At 39.7% G+C, this 20820-nt stretch overlaps 1 protein-coding gene across 3 annotated transcripts in view; it reads right to left on the reverse strand.

The window, feature by feature from the left end:
* Positions 1-237: 237 nt before the first annotated feature.
* The window catches only part of TOMM70 (translocase of outer mitochondrial membrane 70), a 50601-nt gene continuing 30018 nt past the window's right edge, over positions 238-20820 (reverse strand). Inside the window, exons 6-12 of one of the 3 annotated variants that reach the window (XM_059687973.1) lie at positions 17164-17371; positions 14314-14448; positions 13147-13254; positions 8183-8299; positions 4633-4730; positions 3087-3209; positions 238-697 (exon numbers count right to left, since the gene is read on the reverse strand). In XM_059687973.1, the coding sequence (XP_059543956.1) occupies positions 544-697; positions 3087-3209; positions 4633-4730; positions 8183-8299; positions 13147-13254; positions 14314-14448; positions 17164-17371 (943 nt within the window). In that variant the 3' untranslated portion in view covers positions 238-543. Of the gene's footprint in view, positions 698-3086; positions 3210-4632; positions 4774-8182; positions 8300-13146; positions 13255-14313; positions 14449-17163; positions 17372-20820 lie in introns of those variants that run through there. The other 2 variants (XR_009451874.1, XM_059687974.1) reach the window with 2 other exon arrangements.

A 20820-nucleotide genomic window follows, 5' to 3' on the forward strand; every position in this document is an offset into this window, starting at 1 on the left:
AGGGTTCTCCCAGTTTTGCTGCCTTAAAAACAAAATCCCCATGTAGGCTTTATTTCTTTCAAAGAAAACCCCAAAACTCAAAGGGATTAATTGGATCTAAAAGAAACCAATTTTCAACATTTACTCTGTTACTTTAAAAACCAACATGCTGTAAAAATACTTATATTACACACATACACACACACATAAAGACAAAATCATCCATCTCCCCGTCCTCCTAAAAAAAAAAGTGCCAAATCAACAAATAAAAGTTTTATTTGCACGGCCAATTATCATTTGTACTCTTTGCAACTTCATTTTAATAATCCTTGAACAGGTCTTAAGCTTTTGTTGCACAGGGAATAAAAGCTGCAACACTGCACACTTCCTTCAACAGCCACTCCCACAACACTTAAATGTGAAACAGATGTAACGAATGACAGCAGCACAAACAGGAAATACCAAGTTCCACCATCGAACACAGTTCATGACAGTGTCTTTAGGGTTCAGTTGCAGAGGGGGTAAACTTCTTCTAAAAAGAGAGTCATGTTCCCTTCCCCTATTTTATAATGTTGGTGGCTTTAATCCGTATTTCTTTGCAACTTCTGTCTGGGCGTGGGCTGCATCACAGAGTGAGTACAGATGAGCCATCTCCATTTCCGATTTGGCCAGGTTAATAGCTTTGTTGAACATGTCAATGGCTTTCTCCATGTTTCCTCTAAAAGAACAAAAATTTTAAACATTTCATTCAACAAGCTCCTCACAGAATGCAATGAAGTCAGTAAGTGACGTTATATTGAGTCTGACCCATAAATTTCAACTACAGCTCTAATAAAATGGTTCTTTATAGTAAAACAAGGCACACAGAAAGTGCTTGATTACAATTACTGTGTGCTTAGTATACCTGTTATAGTCTTGTTTTACAGATAACAGTTGAGAGTAGAGAAATTAAATGATTTGTCTTTAATCTCCCTAATTCCTGTCTGACCGAATAGAGCAGGCTGGCTGTTAGGTTGGTGATTCCGTGTGGCCCACGAATGATGTTAGGAATACCCAAAGGGCCCTGGCAGAGCAGGTCCCCGCCCCGCTCTAGGAAGGTGACAGCCTCACAGAATCGCAGTGGCACTCAGGGGCCTCACCTTCACAGATCTGTGAGTCCACTTCCTTTTCTCATCTCTTACCACCATGTTCCCGTCCTATGCACCTCCCTCCAGTCACACAGGTCTACCTGAATTCCTTGACTGTGCTATATACACCCATACCTGCACTACTGCCTCTTTGCTTGATTCTAGTCAGCTCCTCAGCTTTCTAAGGCACAGTTCAAATCTAGCATTTTCATGAAAACTATTTTCCACTCCCTCCCCAGTGTTCCCATAGTTCTATGTCATTCTATGCATAAATAGATGTATATACACCACAATCCTAGTAGATCCTTAGTGGACAACCCTCAATTTCTAGAACTTAGTACAATACCTGATAATTAGTATCTTATTTTTTAGTAAATGGGTAAATATGCTTGGTCAAAAAATATAATTTACCGTTTACAATCTAAGTGTGATTTGGTTTTATATAAACTTACTAAGAACCAAGAGCTGTGTTAAGTAACTAGCATTAGCTATGTAAATAATACATGCATATCATCTTACAATAAATATTAAGTCCCTACTCTATATATGCCAGTTAGACTAAGAAGTACAGTGTACCTGTGGGGCGACTAACCTCCTATTCCAACAGATGACTGACTACATGATAGACATTAACAACAACAACAACAAAAACAACAAAACTTTGAGTTCAGATATCAGGTAGACAACAGGTTTGCTAAATCCTAGGGTAATGAGCAATTTCACTCCATTCATATGTCTTTATTTTTAAGACAGGATTTAGAATGAATTTCTTAAAAGTTAAAATTAACTCACAAATAAAAGCCATCAAACCTCATAACCCAGGGGTCCTTAACCCAGGTTTTATGAACAACTTAAATGCAAAGTGCTTTTATATGTGCGTCATCCTAAGAAAAATCCACAGGTCTGCTCAAAAAGATTAAGAACTGCTTTCCCAACCTATTCTAATACAAGAATATTTTATTCACATTAACAAATTGACAATTAAGAAATAATTTAATATTTACATGCAACCATTAGTACAGAATAGTTAAAAAGAACCATAAAAATGTTCATCAGCCTGTATTTATAATCTGCCTATTCTGAGCAGACAGAGGACCCCAGGAGGGGCTGAATGACAGAAAATTACAACTCCTACTGATTCCTAAAAAGCAAAGTGGCAAGATCAGTTATTTTGATGTCAGTGAAAGACGGGCTCATTTCCTGTCTACTTGGCTCACTTGTGTAACTTGTCAATTTAACCCATCTGGGCATCAGTTTCTATATTCTTCAATTACACTAAGAACCATATAATCTCCAGCTTCTAATTATAAAGACTGGTGTAAAGATTAGTTGAAATAATATCTGGAAAGCACCTAAGGTTCTGTACCTGGCCATAGAGTAGGTACCAAGTGGATGGCAATTTCAGTATTAAGAGATGGATGGTATACACTGAACTCTATGGCACAAGCAGTTGTCACCTGTTAATGGTGGATCTCAAGTGCAACTCTGGATAAACATACACAAAACAAGAAGTTATGAAAAGAGTTGCAAAAAAATCTTACCTAACTCCCTGATTTTAAAGAAAGCTCAGGCTCAGAGCTGATCCTGCAACTTGGCTGGTTGCTTCTCTGTAACAGGTCCTAGTTCTCTTGGCCACCTGGCTACCATTCCTTATGCTGCTACACTGAACTGCCTAAGCCCTCTGCAGGCTTTTTTTTTTTCCCAAAGAGGAAAGAACACACAACAGGAATTGGAAAAGATGAAATTTTCCTTTGTAATACATATGCTTGACTTAAACAACTTTTAAATTGGAAAAAGAATACAATAAGGCAAATAAAAGTTGCATAGTTTTGAGGGAAGCGCGCCTCAAAAGGCATAACATATTAAATACTTAAAAATTTAATGGATATTGACAATATCTTATCTGTAATGAGAAGGATGGAAAGATAAAATATCTACAGAGCTGCCTTAAATTTCCTAAGAACAGACTTTGGAAGTTACCTTTGTACTTCAATAGTTCCCATGGTTTCATAGGCAAAATCACATTTACTGTCAATTTCAATAGCTTTGCTGATAAGCTCCAAACCTCTATCCAGGTCTTGCTTCCACTGAAGTTGAAGTAAACTGCAAATGCAAAAAGGCAGTCAGACTGACCATGGGCCAATAGCAACAAGAATATAAGTATATGACTCAATTTCTGCCCTCAATGAATTTTTATTTACAAAAAGAAAGCAAAACCTAAAACAGTATATAATCAGCAAATTGCTTTTATTTCTCAATTTACATTTGTTTTGTATTCTAAATTCCTTATGAAAAAAGTGTCAATGGAAACAACCTAAGTGTCCATTGATGGATGCATGGATAAAAAAACCTTGGTGCACACACATACGCACACGAGGAATATTACTAAGCCATAAAAAGGAATCCTGCCGAAACCGGTTTTGCTCAGTGGACAGAGCGTCGGCCTTCGGACTGAAGGGTCCCAGGTTCGATTCCGGTCAAGGGCATGTACCTGGGTTGCGGGCACATCCCCAGTAGGAGATGTGCAGGAGGCGGCTGATCGATGTTTCTCTCCCATCGATGTTTCTAACTCTCTCTCTCTCTCCCTTCCTCTCTGTAAAAAAATCAATAAAATATATTAAAAAAAAATTAAAAGAAAAAGGAATCCTACCATTTGTAACAACATGGATGGATCCTGAGAGCATTATGCTAAATGAAATAAGTCAGACAGAAAGTCAAATACTGTATGATCTCACTTATACGTAGATTCTAAAAAAAAACAAAAAACAAAAAAAAACAACCAAAACCAACCTACTCACAGATACAGAGAACAGAGTGATGGTTGCCAGAGGCAGGGATGACGGGTGAGTGAAATTGATGAAAGGAGTCAAAAGGTACAAACTTCTAGTTACAAAATAAGTAAATCATGACAATGTAATATATAGCATGGCGGCTATAGTTAATAATACTGTATTGTGTATTTGAAAGCTGCTAAGACAGATCTTAAAAGTTCTCATTACAAGAAAAAAAAAATTGTAACTATGTACAAAGACCTGTTAGACTTACTGTGATAATTTCACAATAACTATAAATACTGATTTATTACGTTGTACACCTGAAACTAGTATATCTTATGTCAATTATATCTCAATAAAAAAGAAAGGACAAAGTGTCCAATAGTTTGGGCTCTATAAATTACCTAGTAAGCTTAATTGTTTTACTTTGTATAAATTTAAGTGAAGTTTCTTTTTTATTATAGTTCAAGTACCTACCATGTTTCTGATTTTGACACAAGTAACATTTGATAGGATGTTCAGAACTGAAATCCTTAAGCTAAAGTGAAATAGTACATTTATTGATTGCTATACAAGAATGAAACATAAAATTTAAAAAATTAACAGTGAAGCATCCATACCATTAATAAATTTATTAACTCAGTGATACTCTACACTACAGTACTTTCCTCAGTGACCAAAAGAAATCCATCTTATTACTACGCAAGAAATTTGTTTTTTACTGGAACAAACAGAAGCACAAAAATACATACCCTTTATGAACATATGTTGTGGCATTATCTGGTTCCAAATCAATACATTTATCGTACATTTCATCAGCTTTACCAAACTGTTGTTGATCTGTTAATGCCTAGGTGAGGAGATACTTCAGTTATATTAACATAACTGTCAACCTAAACAGTTAAAAGTGTATTGCTTATTAATTATGAAAATTTATTTCCTTTACCCATTTCTTTACAAATTATGATGTTTGGAGGATATAAAACGTTACAACTTAATTATGTTATAAACATGAAATCTTCACTGTCCACTATTTTTGACAAGTGGTTAAATACAATAGCAAACGATGTGGTAAATGCGAAATACACAAAACCCCATTCTTGGTGCCAGTTCTAATATCAGATTTTCATAGGTACATTTATGCCACTTATTCATAACTTATCAAAATATATCCTAAAGGAATTTAAAGGCAATACTCATTTGGAAGGATAAATTCAGGTATGTGTGTTAAATGTCATCAGTCATTCTTTAAAAATTGATTAAAAAAAAAAAAAGCAGTTACAATGAACTATTTTAAGCAAATCCCATGGCAGAAATCAAAGGGTTGGTTATGTGGATACCAGATCATACTCAAACTGTAACTTTGAGTGTTTGGTTTTTTTTTAAGTTATACCATGTCACTCCCTCTCTCCCTCCCTCCCCAAAAAGCAATGGGAAAAATATCCTCAGGTAAGGATTAATTATATATAACTACCAGAGGCCTGGTGCACGAAATTCGTGCATGGGGAGAGGGGTCCTTCAGCCTGGCCTGTGCTCTCTCACAATCTGGGACCACTTGGAGGATGTCTGACTGCTGGTTTAGGCCTGATCCCTGCAGGCAGCCAGGGAGGAGCCCAAGCCGGTGCCGCACCGCTCGTGCACATCCTAGCCCGCTGCACCTGCCACTGCCATTCAGTAGCGCTGCCGAGGAGTCAGGAGAGGCTCCTGCCCCCACAGCTGTGCTTGCCAGCCGTGAGCGCACTGAACCAGAAGCTGAACAGCGGTGTGGGAGCGACCGACCACCAGGGGGCAGCTCCTGCATTGAGTGTCTGCCCCCTGGTGGTCAGTGTGTGTTATAGTGACTGGTCAACTAGTTGTAATGGTAGCTTAGGCTTTTATATATGTAAATAGTGTGCATACCCTAAATAATAAAGCAGTAATATGCAAACTGACTGTCATGCCCTCACACAAAGATGGCCACCTTCATGTCATCACAAGATGGCCGCCACAAGTTGGGGGTGACCAGGCCGGCAGGGGAGTGCAGTTGGGGGTGACCGGGCCGGCAGGGGAGTGCAGCTGGGGGTGACCGGGCCGGCAGGGGAGTGCAGTTGGGGGTGACCGGGCCGGCAGGGGAGTGCAGCTGGGAGTGACCGGGCCAGCAGGGGAGTGCAGTTGGGGGTGACCGGGCCAGCAGGGGAGGGCACTTGAGGGCGACCAGGCCAGCAAGGGAGCAGGTAGGTGTCAATCAGGCTGGCAGGGGAGTGGTTAGGGGGTGATCAGGCAGAAGCAGTTAGGGGCAGTCATGTGGATGGGAGCCAGTGGTCCTGGATTGTGAGAAGGATGTCTGACTGCCGGTTTAGGCCTGATCTCATGATTAAACCGTCAGTTGGACATCCCCCAAGGGATGAGGATGCAGGCTGGGCTGAGGGACACCCCGCCCCCAGTGCATGAATTTCATGCACTGGGCCTCTAGTCTATAATAATAAAAAGGTAATATGTTAATTAGACCGGACGTCCTTCTGGATGGAACTGGGGCTGGTAGGGAAGCCTGGGTCCTAGGTGCCAGAGGGAAGCCAGTGCCGGCAGCCAGGGGAAGGAAGGCCTACTCTTGCATGAATTCGTGCATCAGGCTTCTAGTACATATATAAAATGACATATAACTATGTATATAGTGAAGCAAAAATAAGAAAACCAAAGGATAGACATTTTAGCACAGACTGTGATGATACTAGTGCTAATAAAGATAGCTCAAGTAAGCCAAAACCTATTTTGAAGGTAGCACAGTGACAAGACAATGCAATTAAGAAAGCTCTGTGAGAGCTGTTCCTAATATAGGTTTTTTTAAAAAGCTATTCAGTGGCCTTTGTTCTTTTAGCTGATTATAGAAACCTGCATCAAAAAGGCTTTTTAAAACTTCATTTCGTTGATGCTGATGGTATTGTCCCTTCTGCTTTGTTCCTAATAAAAGGCATAAACCCAAGGGTACCTATTCAATACAAAGGTTACACAATTAAAATGTGCATTTTCTTATTTTAAACTCTATACATTCTACAAAATTTTATATAGTACACTAGAGGCCCGGTGCATGAAATTCATGCACAGGTAGGGTCCCTAGGCCTGGTGGGCGATCAGGTCCAATCAGGTTCCTCACCTCCCGGCCTTCCCGCCTCCTCCTTCCCTCGCTCCCTCAGCCTGCCACTGCAGCTGGTCACCTACCATGTTCTACGCCCCCCGCCCCTTAGTGGTCAGCGCACATCATAGCGAGCAACAGAAGTCCTGGTTGAACTCCCAAGGGGACAATTTGCATATTAGCTTTTTATTATATAGGATGCTTTCACAATGAATATAGAGCAGGTGGTCAGCAACTATTGTTTCCTTTTTTTTTTTATTATCACCACCCTGCTAGCAACTGTAAGGACAAAGACTGAAGAGATAAGATTACTTCTAAATGAGATTAAAGAACTTGTGTTTACTTCATGCCCCAGAGAGTTATTAGAGAATTTCAATTTCTGATAATACATGGATATGTAGAACTATTAAAGAATAGATGCAACACAAATCAGTCTTCTCACATTCCCTTACAATAAATCCGCAAAGAAAGTTTCACCCCAAACTTAACTGAAGATTGCATGAAGGAACTTTAAAAGAAAAACAAGCAACCTAAGAATGGTTTGGAGGTAGAAATCTACCACAGATGGTCATTTTTAAATGTTTTCTATTTCTGAGATGTGTGGGTGGGTGTGACAACATTTCTTTGGAATAAAAAAAGAGAAATCATATAGAGTATTGAGATAGATGATTTATGCAGACACCAAAAGCAACTTTTTAAAATTAATAAGTTTTCAAAGATTTCAATTATACAGTGGCAATAATTCAAATTTAAATCCTATTTCCCCCAAAGCTTCAATCCTAAGCCAAGAATTTTAGACAAACCAAAGAGGAGTAAAAATGAACTGTTACAACCTATCTAATCATTTAAAAGGATAATGATCAAATAGAAACAAAAGGCTTCCATAGACATTTTCTCTTCCAATTGAATATAGTAAATTTTCCTAAGTTAATTTGATAAATCCAATCTAAATAAAAACACAAGGGAGATGTTCTGCTTACACTTCCCCACATTATGAGTTTGGGGTCATGGTTTTCAAATTGTGTCACATAGGAGCCCCTCTTGAAGGGGTTCGGGCCCACCCAGGGGGCCCCAGAGAATCACAGAAGAAACAAAGCATTGTTTTCTGATTTCTCTACTGGGATTCAGCACATAAGTACAGATCTTTTAAAAAAAGGACTGGCAACTTAAAAAGTATGAAAAATCACATTTACCTGGGCATATAGTGCATAGCCTTCAGCACACCTGGGAAATTTCTTTATGACCTCTTCAAACCCTTTCATAGCTGCTTGGATTTGTGAAGAATTGTTTCCTGTATATGCCTGGCGATACTGTTTAAAAAATCAAAACAAGCCTGTTAAATCAAGAATTCAAAACTCACGGAATGTTAACATATTATAAAAGTTACACAACATTACATAAATATTTCCAGAAAGACAGGTATTATGCTAACATAACTTGCTGCATCCACAAGGGTAACAAGGAAGCCCTGGTTGGTGTTGTTCAGTGGTTAGAGCAGCTGTGGGCAAACTATGGCCCGCGGGCTGGATCTGGCCAGTTTGAAATGAATAAAACTAAAATAAAAAGACCGTACCCTTTTATGTAATGACTAGGGGCCCGGTACACGAAATTCGTGCACTGGGTGTGTGTGTGTGTGGGGGGGGGAGAGTGTCCCTCAGCCCAGCCTGCCCCCTCTCACATACTGGGAGCCCTCAGGCGTTGACCCCCATCACCCTCTAATCACAGGATCGGCCCCTTGCCCAGGCCTGACGCTTCTGGCCTAGGCGTCCGGCCCGGGCAGCGGGGACCCACAGCTGCAGCGGCCCCGTGATCGTGGGCTTCGCTTTAGGCCCAGGCAAGGGACCCCTAGCTCCCGGGACTGCCAGCTTCGACCGTGCCCAGCTCCCATCGCTGGCTCCACCCCTACTTCCTGCTATCACTGGCCAGGGCGGCAAAGGCACCTGATTCTCCGATCATGGCTGGGGGGCAGGGCAAAGGCGGCCCCAGGGCCGCCTTTGCCCTGCCCCCCAGCTCTTAGCTCCCCCCTGGGTTTCCGATCACTGTCAGTGGCAGGGGGCTTCTTCCTGCTTTCCCTTTCGCCTCCCTGCATTGTGCCTACATATGCAAATTAACCGCCATCTTGTTGGCAGTTAACTGCCAATCTTAGTTGGCAGTTAATTTGCATATAGCCCTGATTAGCCAATGAAAAGGGTATCGTCATATGCCAATTACCATTTTTCTCTTTTATTAGATAGGATGTTTACTTTGAATGTATATTAGTTCACACAAACACTCCATCCATGCTTTTGTTCCGGCCCTCCAGTCCAGTTTAAGAACCCATTGTGGCCCTCGAGTCAAAAAGTTTGCCCACCCCTGGGTTAGAGCATAGGTCCGTGCAAGAGGGGGTGATGGGTTCAATTCCCAGTCAAGAGCAATACCTGAATTGCAGGTTCAATCCCCAGCTCTGGTCAGGGCATGTATGGAAGGCAACTAATTGATATGTCTTTCTCACATCAATGTCTCTCTCAATCTCTCCCCCCTCTCCCCCTTTAAAAAGCAATGGGAAAAATGTCCTTGGGTGAGACTTATCAAAAATCTACACTAATAAAAGAGAAACATGGTAATTGGCGTACGACCGCTACCCTTTTCATTGGCTAATCAGCGAGATATGCAAATTAACTGTCAGCCAAGATCGTAGCTGGCAGCCAGGCAGCTTGAAACTAACATGAGGCTTGCTTGCCTCAGTGACGGAGGACTCCAACGTTCCCCGCCTGCGGCTGCAGGCCTCTGAGCGGGCAGTTTAAGAAACTCTGTAACAAATACCGCCGGACTTCAGCCAGCAGATTCGCAACATTGTAAGCAAAGGCCAGAAACCTACTTTCAGCCGGAGGCCTAAGAGCTGGAGCCAAGCCTCAAGGTAAAGCTGGCCCAGAATAAAAAAAAGAAAAAGAAAAAAAGGAGCGTTTGGGAGTTCAGTCACCCCCAGCCTGAAAACAGCCCTCAGCCCCTCACCCAGGCTGGCCAGGCACCCCAGTGGGGACCCCCACCCTGATCCAGGACACCCTTCAGGGCAAACCAGCCGGCCCCACCCGTGCACCAGGCCTCTACCCTATATAGTAAAAGGGTAATATGCCTCCCGGCACCGGGATCAGCGTGATAGGGGGCAGCACCCAAACCCCCTGATCTCCCTGCAGCTCTGTGTGTGACAGGGGGCGGGACCCCAACCCCCTGAGCAGCCCTGCTCTGTGCCTGATAGTGGGGAGCTCCCCAACCCCCCCCCCCCAACGGGCCCTGCTCTGTGTGTGATGGGGTAGAGCCATAACCTCCCCATCGGCCCTGCCCTGAGTGTGAGAGTGGTGGCGCCCCAACCCCCTGATCGGCCCTGCTCTGTGGGTGATAGAGGGCGGTGCCCCAACCCCGATGGGCCCTGCTCTGTGTGTGACGGGGGCAGCGCCCCAACCCCGATTGGCCCTGCTCTGTGCGTGGCAGGGGGGAGCTCCCCATCGACCCTGCCTTGAGTGTGACAGGGGACGGTGCCCCAACCCCCCAATTAGCCCTACCCTGAGTGTGACTGAGGGTGGCATCACAACCTCCCAATCTGCCCTGCTGTGTGCATGACGGGGCGGCGCCCCAACTCCCCAATCGGCCCTGCTCTGAGCCCGACCAGGGGCTGCACCTAGGGATTGGGCCTGCCCTCTGCCACCTGGGAGCAGGCCTAAGCCAGCAGGTCATTATCTCCCGAGGAGTCCCAGACTGCGAGAGGGCACAGGCCAGGCTGAGGAACCCCCCCTCCCCCCCGAGTGCACAAATTTTTGTGCACCAGGCCTCTAGTAAATAAATAATAAACACAAGGGTTCCAAGAAAACAGCTCAGCAGCAGGGCATCTAATCTAAAGGCTAGGACTTTGCTGACATACAGATTCCAGGATGTTCATGAGAAGGGGGCATTCTAATGTGTCAGAACTTAACTTTGCATATATATATGGGGGAGTTTTAAACCTAATTTATTATCACTTTACTACAATGTTATGTTACTTTATCTAATATCATTTTTCACCTATAATATACAGGACAGACCGCAATTACGATGATGGTTCCCATAAGATTATATCGGAGCTGAAAAATTCCTACTGCCAAGTGACTTAGCCACCCCAACATCATGATGCAATGCATTACGCATTTGTGACAATGCTGGTGTAAACAAACCTACTGTGCTACTAGTCATATAAAAGTATAGCACATACAATTATGTACAGCACATAATACTTGATACTGATAATAAACAAACTATGTTACTGATTTATATATTTAAAAGACTAAACACTTTATCATTATCTTTGAGTACAGTCTTTCTACTTACAAAAAGTTTGCTGTCAAAAGTACATATGCTGTGTTATGCAGGCTGCAGCCTCATATACCTCATATTTACTGCATCTCTTAACTGCATAATTTTCTGGTGCTTGATTCAACACCATGTTCTTTTATTCAGTAACCTGCTGTACAGGTTTGCAGCCTAGAAGGAATGGGCTATACCAGTGGTCAGCAAACTGCGGCTCGTGAGCCACATGCAGCTCTTTGGCCCCTTGAGTGTGGCTCTTCCTAAGCCTTAGGAGTACCCTAATTAAGTTAATAACAATGTACCTACCTATATAGTTTAAGTTTAAAAAATTTGGCTCTCAATAGAAATTTCAGTCGTTGTATTGTAGATATTTGGCTCTGTTGACTCATGAGTTTGCTGACCACTGGACTACACCATATAGCCTAGGTGTTTAGTAGGCTATGCCACTTAGGTTTGTGTAAATGTTCTGTGATATTCGCACAATAACAAAATCACTTAAAGACACATTCCTCAGAATGTATCCTTATTGTTAAGCAGTGCATAACTGTAAATGTGTTTGTGATCTAATTTCTTTCTTTAAAAGGAAAATTATTTTAGGATTCAAACTATAGAGTGTGGACGAAAAGGAGCCACACACTAAACCTGACGAGCTCAGGGGAGGCCTGTGTGAGACCTAAAGTATCCACATAGGATGGTCTGAAATTAAAACTTTCTAATTAAAAGCAGTTTATGGTGGGTAGTCATGTCCAAAGATGGTATTTTTCCCTAACAAAGGTCAATCTTCACCTTAACTGAGCTTGTCTGTTTTCTCTGCATCTTAGAATAGCATGCTGACAAACATGCCTTTGCAATAACAAAGTAATTTCCTTTTTTCTGGATCCCTCAAGCATCATGTTAATTGTTGACTCTTAACTACCCTGTATCCAGCTATGTAAAAGATGTGTCTATCATTTTACTTTTCATTCAATCCCAGAGGTTTCCCCACTTTGTTTTCTCCAGCTTCCTTCATCTATCTTCAATGAATTCCATGTAACCCACATGGTAATGTACAAGGAAAGTGCAAAACCGCCATTTTCCAAAGCATTTTCTCAATCCGTTGAGATTTTGCTTCCTGGCAATTGTCAGTTTGGCTCAAATAAACTCATAAAAATTCTTACAGGTTTGGACATTTCCTATGGTTCACAAGAACTATTGAAGTACCTCATTTCACTATAAATTGAATTATTTTACTTGATTTTCAGCATTTCTGATTATTAATAGCTTTACAAAGGCAAGATGAAATTGCAATTAATGTAGTGTCATGATTGCAGTTATTAGTTCCTCAAAATGCTTTTGTTCTCTGTACTAGTTTATGGTGGAGGAACAGGAAGAACAGTGCTATACAGGGGAGCATGAAAATCAGGGATAAACATCTATCAAGATGAACTCAATACAACCAGAGAAATACAGAAGGAGTATCTCAATTCATGTATGTATACATTTCTTTCTCTAACCTAACTTGTTTTCCCCCTATGGGTATTCTTTGGGGGGAAAAAGAAAAAGATGATTTTATAGCAGCCGTGGGCAAACTACGGCCCGTGGGCCGGATCCGGCCAGTTTGAAATGAATAAAACTAAAAAAAAAAAAAAAAAAAAAGACCGTACCCTTTTATGTAATGATGTTTACTTTGAATGTATATTAGTTCACACAAACACTCCATCCATGCTTTTGTTCCGGCCCTCGGGTCCAGTTTAAGAACCCATTGTGGCCCTCGAGTCAAAAAGTTTGCCCACCCCTGTTTTACAGACAATGAGGGAAGTAAAAATGAGGTGTAGGAATATAAAAAGAAAGCAGAACCTACCAATGCAAAGCATTTCTGCGCTTGTGCCAGAGCAGACTCAGGTCTTAATCTAATACATTCATCAAAATCTGCCACTGCTTCTTCAACTTGATCAAGTAGTATTTTCAGCTAAGAAAAAACACACCACACACATAACTAAACACAACTCAAAATAATAAGTGCACCCACCCCCAGTTAAGAGACCTATTATCTCTTATCAAAGCTCAGTATAATGCTAATAGCATATAGTAATTATTCAATATAGAATTACTTTCTAAAACAATAAACTAGAAAATCTTGTAATTTTAAAGGAAAGCTTCTACAACTTAAAACTAGTGTCCAATTTCTTAAAAAGCACTATAAGCCCACCATTTTTGCACTGCAATTTTGACCACTCTTAAACAAGAAACCTTTTCTTCTAGAAAAATAGACATTTCTGTACTTTCACATTTCAAAGCAAATCAGATCATCCAATAATTACCTTTCAAATTAACCTTAAGATACTATCAGTAAGGATCAAAATGTCAGGAATTTTAAGAATGTCATTTAAGGGTTTCTTCTTCAAATCCTTCTTCAGACAGAAATATCAGGTACAATTCTCCATTAGAACTTCAGCATTTCTGTTATTATATGGATAGTCCATACTTCCTACCATAATGCATTCCACCAAGTCATGTTAAACAAGCAGATTAAAAAGCCATGCTTTCCCCAGATGAGGCTAAAACTGGGAACTGTTTACTTCAATACATATATATATTTTTCACTAAAAACCAAATATGCAGGTTGTAAATCTCCAATAAGATTTTTTTTTTTTTTTTTTTTTTGGTATTGTTTGGATAGTCCAGGCTAAATACTTCTTGACAGCAAAGAAGCCCACAAAAACCATTGTGTTGCTTCTGGCATTAATTCAAAATGCTCATTAAATGTTTTTAATGTTCTACTCATTGAAAACCTATGAATCAGAAACACCTGAAAAACAAACTTAACCTGGCAAGCCAATATCTGTAGCCTTCCTTTTCTTCTTTTTAATAAGTAAATACTGATATTATAAGGACAAATGTTCAAGAAACTGTGATAATTTGTTCAGAACTATCAGAATTGATATAAGAAAACTTTAAGACATTCTCAAATATGGGTATCAAATTCCTCAATCCAAGGTCAGAACTCCTGGTAAGAAAATAGATGTACCTGTCCTCGGTGATGATAAACATCTGCATTCTGAGGATCAATGTCAGCAGCCATGTTAAAATCCTGAGTGGATAACAAAGGCTGCTGCTGTTGCATGTACATGCTGCCTCTTTTGATGAGTGCATTTGCTCGAAGCTACATGCCACAAATGAGAAAAGGGTCATCATTACTACTTTTTATTCCAATGTAGTTTAAAAACAAACAAACAAACAAACAAACAAACAAACAGCTGTATTGAGATATAATTCACATACCACAAAGCTCACTCATTTAAAGTCAGTTGTTTTTAGTATATTCAGAGTTGTGCAACTATCACCACGATCTAACTCCAGAATCTCATCATCATCCCCAAAAGAAACTTTATACATATTAGCAGTTACTTCTCATTTCCTCTCTAATCCATCAATCTACTTTCTATCTCTATGAATTTGTATATTCTGGACATTTCATTAAAATGGAATGGCTTCTTTCACTTAGTATAATATTTTCAATGTTCATCTGTGTTATAGCATGTTATCAGTACTTCATTCTTTTTTATGGCTGAATATTATTCTACTAGAGGCCCAATGCATGAAATTCGTGCAAGAGTAGGCCTTCCTTCCCCCGGCTTCCCTCTGGCACCCGGGACCCCGGCTTCATATGGAAGGTCATCCGGAAGGACATCTGGTCTAATTAGCATATTATGCTTTTATTATTATAGATTGTATACCACTTTTCTTTATCAGCTCATCCCTCCATGGACATTTGAGCTGCTTCCACTTTTTGGCTATCATGAATAATGGTGCTATGAACATTCATGTACAAGTTTTTGTGTTGCCATATATATTCATTTCTCTTGGGTATATGTCTAGGAGAGGAATTGCTGGGTCATATTGTAACTCTGTTAAACTTATCAATAATAAACTCCCAAACTAATTTCCAAAAGGATTTTTACTATTTTACATTCCTGCCAGCAATGTATGACAGTTTCAATTTCTCTACAACCCTAATCAATACTTCTCACTGCCCACTTTCTGACTATAGTCATCCTAGTGAGTGTGAAGGGAAATTTCACTGTGATTTGGATTTGAATTTCCCTAAGCGTTAATGATGCTGAGCATCTTTTCCTGTCCATATTGGCCATTTAAATATACTAGAGGCCCAATGCACGAAATTTGTGCAAGGGCCTTGGCCCGCCACTGCGGCTTTGTCTAGAAGGAAGGACATCCGGTCTTATTAGCATATTATGCTTCTATTATTGTAGATTCTTTAGAGAAAATGTCTATTCAGAGCCTTTACCTGTCTTTAAATTGAATTGTTTTAGTAAGAAGAATTAATAATTCTGGATACATGCCCCTTATCAGATATAGAATTTTTATTTCCTCACATTCTGTGCAATGTGTTTTCTCTTTTTTGATGGCATCCTTTCAATCAAAAAAGTTTAAAATTTTGATGAAGTCTTTTTTTAATTGCTGTTACTTGTGTTTTTGGTGTCATAACTAAGAAATCACTACATAATCCAAAGTAAGATGTCCTCCTCTGTTTTTTTTCTTCGAGTTTTATAGTTTTAGCTCTTACATTTAGGTCTTTGATTCATTTGAGTTAATTTTTGTACATGGCATATGATAGACATCAATACTATTTGCCATTCAAACAAAAAGTCATGATCATAATAAAGCAAGAAACAGAGATCCCCAAAACTCTTTCAAGACAAAACTACATATGTCTTCCTGAATGAAATGAACAAGAATGTTCCCACATTTTAACAAGAACACCTAACAACATATTTGTAATCAGTAGGAAAATCATTAGGAAATAAAATTAAAAATATTACTTAGGGTATCTTCAATTTTAAAATTTCATTTTAAAAGAAACTAAACAAATACTGTTATAATTACTTTTGTTTACAAAAAGTTTAGATATTTATTGACAAATACTTAAGTCTTTATAACAACTTTTATAAATGAATGATTTCTTTGTAGGTGGAAAAAGCCAGAGTTTACTTAATTTCATGAGGAAACAGGTCAGAGTGAACAAATTGGTAAGGAAGAGAGTTAGCTGGTAGCTGAGTTCTGTCATGTGATACTTAGTAGAGAGCTCTCAAAATTCAACAGTATGTAGTTATGAAAATAACTACATACACATAAGAACACTTGGAAAATGAAAAGTTATTCCAATGACACACTGCAAAACTTCTGGTATATTTTTAGAACCTCTATTTTTCTTCATGTTAAAGATAAAAAATAACTGGCATCATAATAAAATCTTTCAGAATATATTATTAAATGTGTTTATTTTTATTAAATGCACTTTAAACCTTGTACTACCTGTAGCATATTACTTACAGCATTACCTACACCATTATCCTGACCAAATATAGTCCATTACATAGGCCAGTGATGGCGAACCTATGACACGCGAACTCATTTTTTTGGTTCATTTTTCTTTGTTAAATGGCATTTAAATATATAAAATAAATATCAAAAATGTAAATCTTTGTTTTACTATGGTTGCAAATATCAAAAATTTTCTATATGTGACACGGCATCAGAGTTAAGGTTTTTCAAAATGCTGACACGCCGAGCTCAAAAGGTTCGCCATCACTGACATAGGCAGTGCTACAAACGAGAGGTGAAGCTAACAAATGCTATAGAAAAAATGTTTTTTCTTTCCTAGCTAAAAATAAACATCATTGATATTTATATTGCAGTTTCATTACACCAACTCAATCTTCATTAGGTGTAGTTTCTTCCAAAGCAAAAGTAGCCTTCTGGAGAATGACAACTGAAATGCCAAAATTTTGGCAAAACATCAAAAGCCTCATTTTTACTAATTTTTGCACACGCACAAAAGCACATTTTAAAAACGTACCTTCACATTAGCTTCTTTCAAACTGATGACCTTGTCTAAATCTGGTTTAGCTGCGTTGGCATTGCCAATAAGCAGGTAGAAGGTAGCTCGTAGTAATAATGCTTCTGCCATGTATTTGCCTTGAGCATCTATTTCTTTTGAGCATTCACTTATGATTTTGTCATAGTTTTCTTCTTCCATGTATTGTTTGGCCTTTAAATATCCAGAACTGAAAATAAAAATGAACATAGGAAATCATTTACGAAGAGAAGATGAAATGCTAAAACTTGCCACATTTAGAACACCTGAGTTAAGAAAATGTCCATTTCCCCTTAACGAGCTAGTCGGCCAGTCTGGGACAGCAGTAGGGCAGGAGGTAATGGGAATCTTGATACAGACTGAGATATTCTTGATGCCTTGAAGAATTTTTAAAAAGGAATCAGCAGTCAGTGGCAGAAACCTGTGGTTACTGCCCAAGCTTCAACATTTAAACACGTGAAATGAAAAGGGCAAGTCTTATTCACTTTCTTATCTGTGGCACATGGGTGGCATGCAACAGTTATTTTATGACTAACAGAAAGGATAGAGAAATACTATATAAAAAAAGGCTAATATGAAAATCGACCAAACAGTGGAACAACCAGTCACTATGACATGCACTGACCACCAGGGGGCAGACACTCAATGCAGGAGCTGCCCCCTGGTGGTCAGTGCACTCCCACAGGGAGAGCGCAGCTCAGCCAGAAGCCAGGCTTTCGGCTGGCAAGCATAGCAGTGGTGGGGGAGCCTCTCCCGCCTCCGTGGCAGTTGGATATCCCTTGAGGGCTCCCAGACTGAGACAGGGCGCAGGCCAAGCTGAACCTCCACCACTCCCCAGCCCCCCAAGTACACGAATTTCATGCACTAGGCCTCTAGTAGGAAATATGTCAGCTCAGGGCCACAGAAGCCCAGGGAAGGGGTGTGGCCAAAGCTGTGCTTTGTAAAGATGAGCAAGGGAACAAGACTAAAAGCAGAGAAATATCTGTAAGGCTCTCATCCAGAAGTGTTGTTTTACTTGTAAGAACAGACCTAGAAAGAATAGGTGGAAATATCAAAGAAGCAAATTTAAAGGTAGATTCTCCCATAAAAGAAACTTTAAAGACATCCTTCCCTACTTCTTAAAATTCAGTGACCACAATATCATTATTCATCTAAGATGATGGCTATTATCAAGGGCGCTTACAGGAGAGATTTCTTTGAACTGAAAAGGAATTTATAATAGATGAGCTTATAAGGGGTATTATAAACAAAGTATTGTAAATGAAAGTGCATTTTCTCATTCCACTTGTTATATATTTTGAATAGAGAAAACTGGCAAATTACTTAAGAGTTGTTGGTCAAGCCTGGATGGTGTTGCTCAGTGGTTGAGCATTGACCTACGAACCAGGAAATCATGGTTTGATTCACAGTCAGGGAACATGCCTGGGTTGCGGGTTTGAACCCCAGGGTTGGGCATGCAGAGCACAGCCAATCGATGATTCTCTCTCATCATTGATTTTTCTATACCTCTCCCTCTCCTTTCCTCTCTGAAATCAATAAAAACACATATTTTTAAAAAGTTGTTGGTCAAAATCTTACGAATTCTATGCTAATAACCTTCCCTACAGTCACATTCTAAAACCCCCTTATACTCTAGTTTTGTTCCTCAGGTCACCAGGCTAAGAAAACATAATTATTAAATCAGTATGGAAATAATAATGGCTCCTACTTATTGAGAACCTAAGTGCATGCTCACAAATATAACCTTTAAACCTCACAATAACCCTCAAAGGTAAGTATTATCAGCCCCAGTTAAAAAATGATGAAGCTAAGGTTCAGAGTAAAATGGAATTCAAAAACTTAGGCCCAATTCCAGCTAGTGTTCTGGTGAGAGGTAGCTATGTCCTGCCACCTCAATGTAACTTTTAGAATAATGGTATTAACATCATTGTAGTTTTTCTGGGACAATGACCTTTTTCCTAACCAGAAGAGGAAATTATTGGCATCATTTTAAACACTTACTTCCCAACAACAATCTTCTGAAAAGGCTGAGTATCAACTAACTAAAATTTGAACATCTTAGTACCATTATGCATAGTATCTTCCTCCTTAAAAGGTGGCCAACGATGCTGGAAAAATTGGGAGATAGATCTCTTTCCTGGACCCAGAGAATTATGCTAAGTGAAATAAGCCAGTCAGAGAAAGGCAGGGCCGTATGATTTCACATATGTATGGCATCTAATGAATAAAATAAACTAACAAAGAAAACCGGAACAGACTCATAAAATACAGACAACAGGCTAACAATGTTAGAAGGGAAGGCGGCCAGGGGGCCAGGTGAAAAAGGTAAAGGGATTAAGCAAAAAACACTAAATTCATAGACACAGACGACAGTATGGTGATTACCAGAGGGAAAGAGGAGTCGAAAGGGGTGTAGGGGGAATAAATGGTGATGGAATGAGACTTGACTTGGGTGGTGAACACACAATACAATAACAATATACAGATGATGTATTATAGAATTGTACACCAGAAAACTACATAATTTTATTAACCAGTAACCCCAATGAATTAAAATAAAATAAAATAAAAAGCTGGTTAAGCGACTCTTAAAAAAAGAACAAAGAGTAATCTGTTTCCTTAAACATTCTAATCTGTTATAGATGCAAAACTATGCTTTGCTATAAAAATATTTCCTTTTCTTCCAAATTCATTTAGAAATGTTATTTTGGTAACAATATTGTACCTTTTCCTGGAGAGGACAGCTAGCTTTAACATCAAAACACAAGTACTGATAAAGACAAAAAGACAAGCAGGCTAGATGGCTTATGTACTAGACTGATCTCCAGTTGTAAACATGGCATCCTATACTGTTCTCCACAAGAGCAAACACAAGAAGCCTAGAGAATGGCATTTTCCCAGGCAAGCAGAAAAAAACCTTGAAGAAAGTCATTTTTGGGTACTCCTAAGCATCTCAGTTTATAAATTATAAACTTCCCAGCACTAAAACATTTGGATATTCAACTACATAATAATTTTTAAGTTAGTGTCACTATTTGAATACAGTTGAGCACCTCACTCACTGGGAATTCTCTTGAGAATATCACCAGGACCCTAAAAGCAGGGCAAACTCCTGCCAGTAAAACCTTAAACCACCAGCGAAATAACTCTCAGGGTGTAATAGACACATGTGAGAAGAGAAGTATTTTTATTATAACAATGCTATCATGATATTTAAATTTTTTTTAGAGGAGTCAGAGCCCCATTTATGCACGTAAAAAACAAAAACAAGCCCTAGCTGATTTGGCTCAGAGGATAGAGTGTCGACCTGTGGACTGAAGGGTCCCAGGTTCGATTCTGGTCAATGGCACATGCCCAGGTTGTGGACCTGATTTCCTAGTGTGGGGCATGCAGAAGGCAGCTGATTAATCATTCTCTTTCATCTTTGATGTTTCTATCTCTCTCTCCCTCTCCCTTCCTCTCTGAAATCAATAAAAATATATTTTAAAAAAACACAAATAAAACAAAACCAAAAAATCTCCCCCAGCCCAACCAGTGTGGCTCAGTAGTTGAGTCGACCCAAGAATCAGGTCACAGTTCGATTCCTGGTCAGGGCTTGATTCATCTAAGATTCAGCAGGGGATGTGTAGAAGGCAGCCA

The sequence above is a fragment of the Myotis daubentonii genome, chromosome 3, assembly GCF_963259705.1.
Source record: "Myotis daubentonii chromosome 3, mMyoDau2.1, whole genome shotgun sequence".
Classification (NCBI taxonomy): domain Eukaryota; kingdom Metazoa; phylum Chordata; class Mammalia; order Chiroptera; family Vespertilionidae; genus Myotis; species Myotis daubentonii.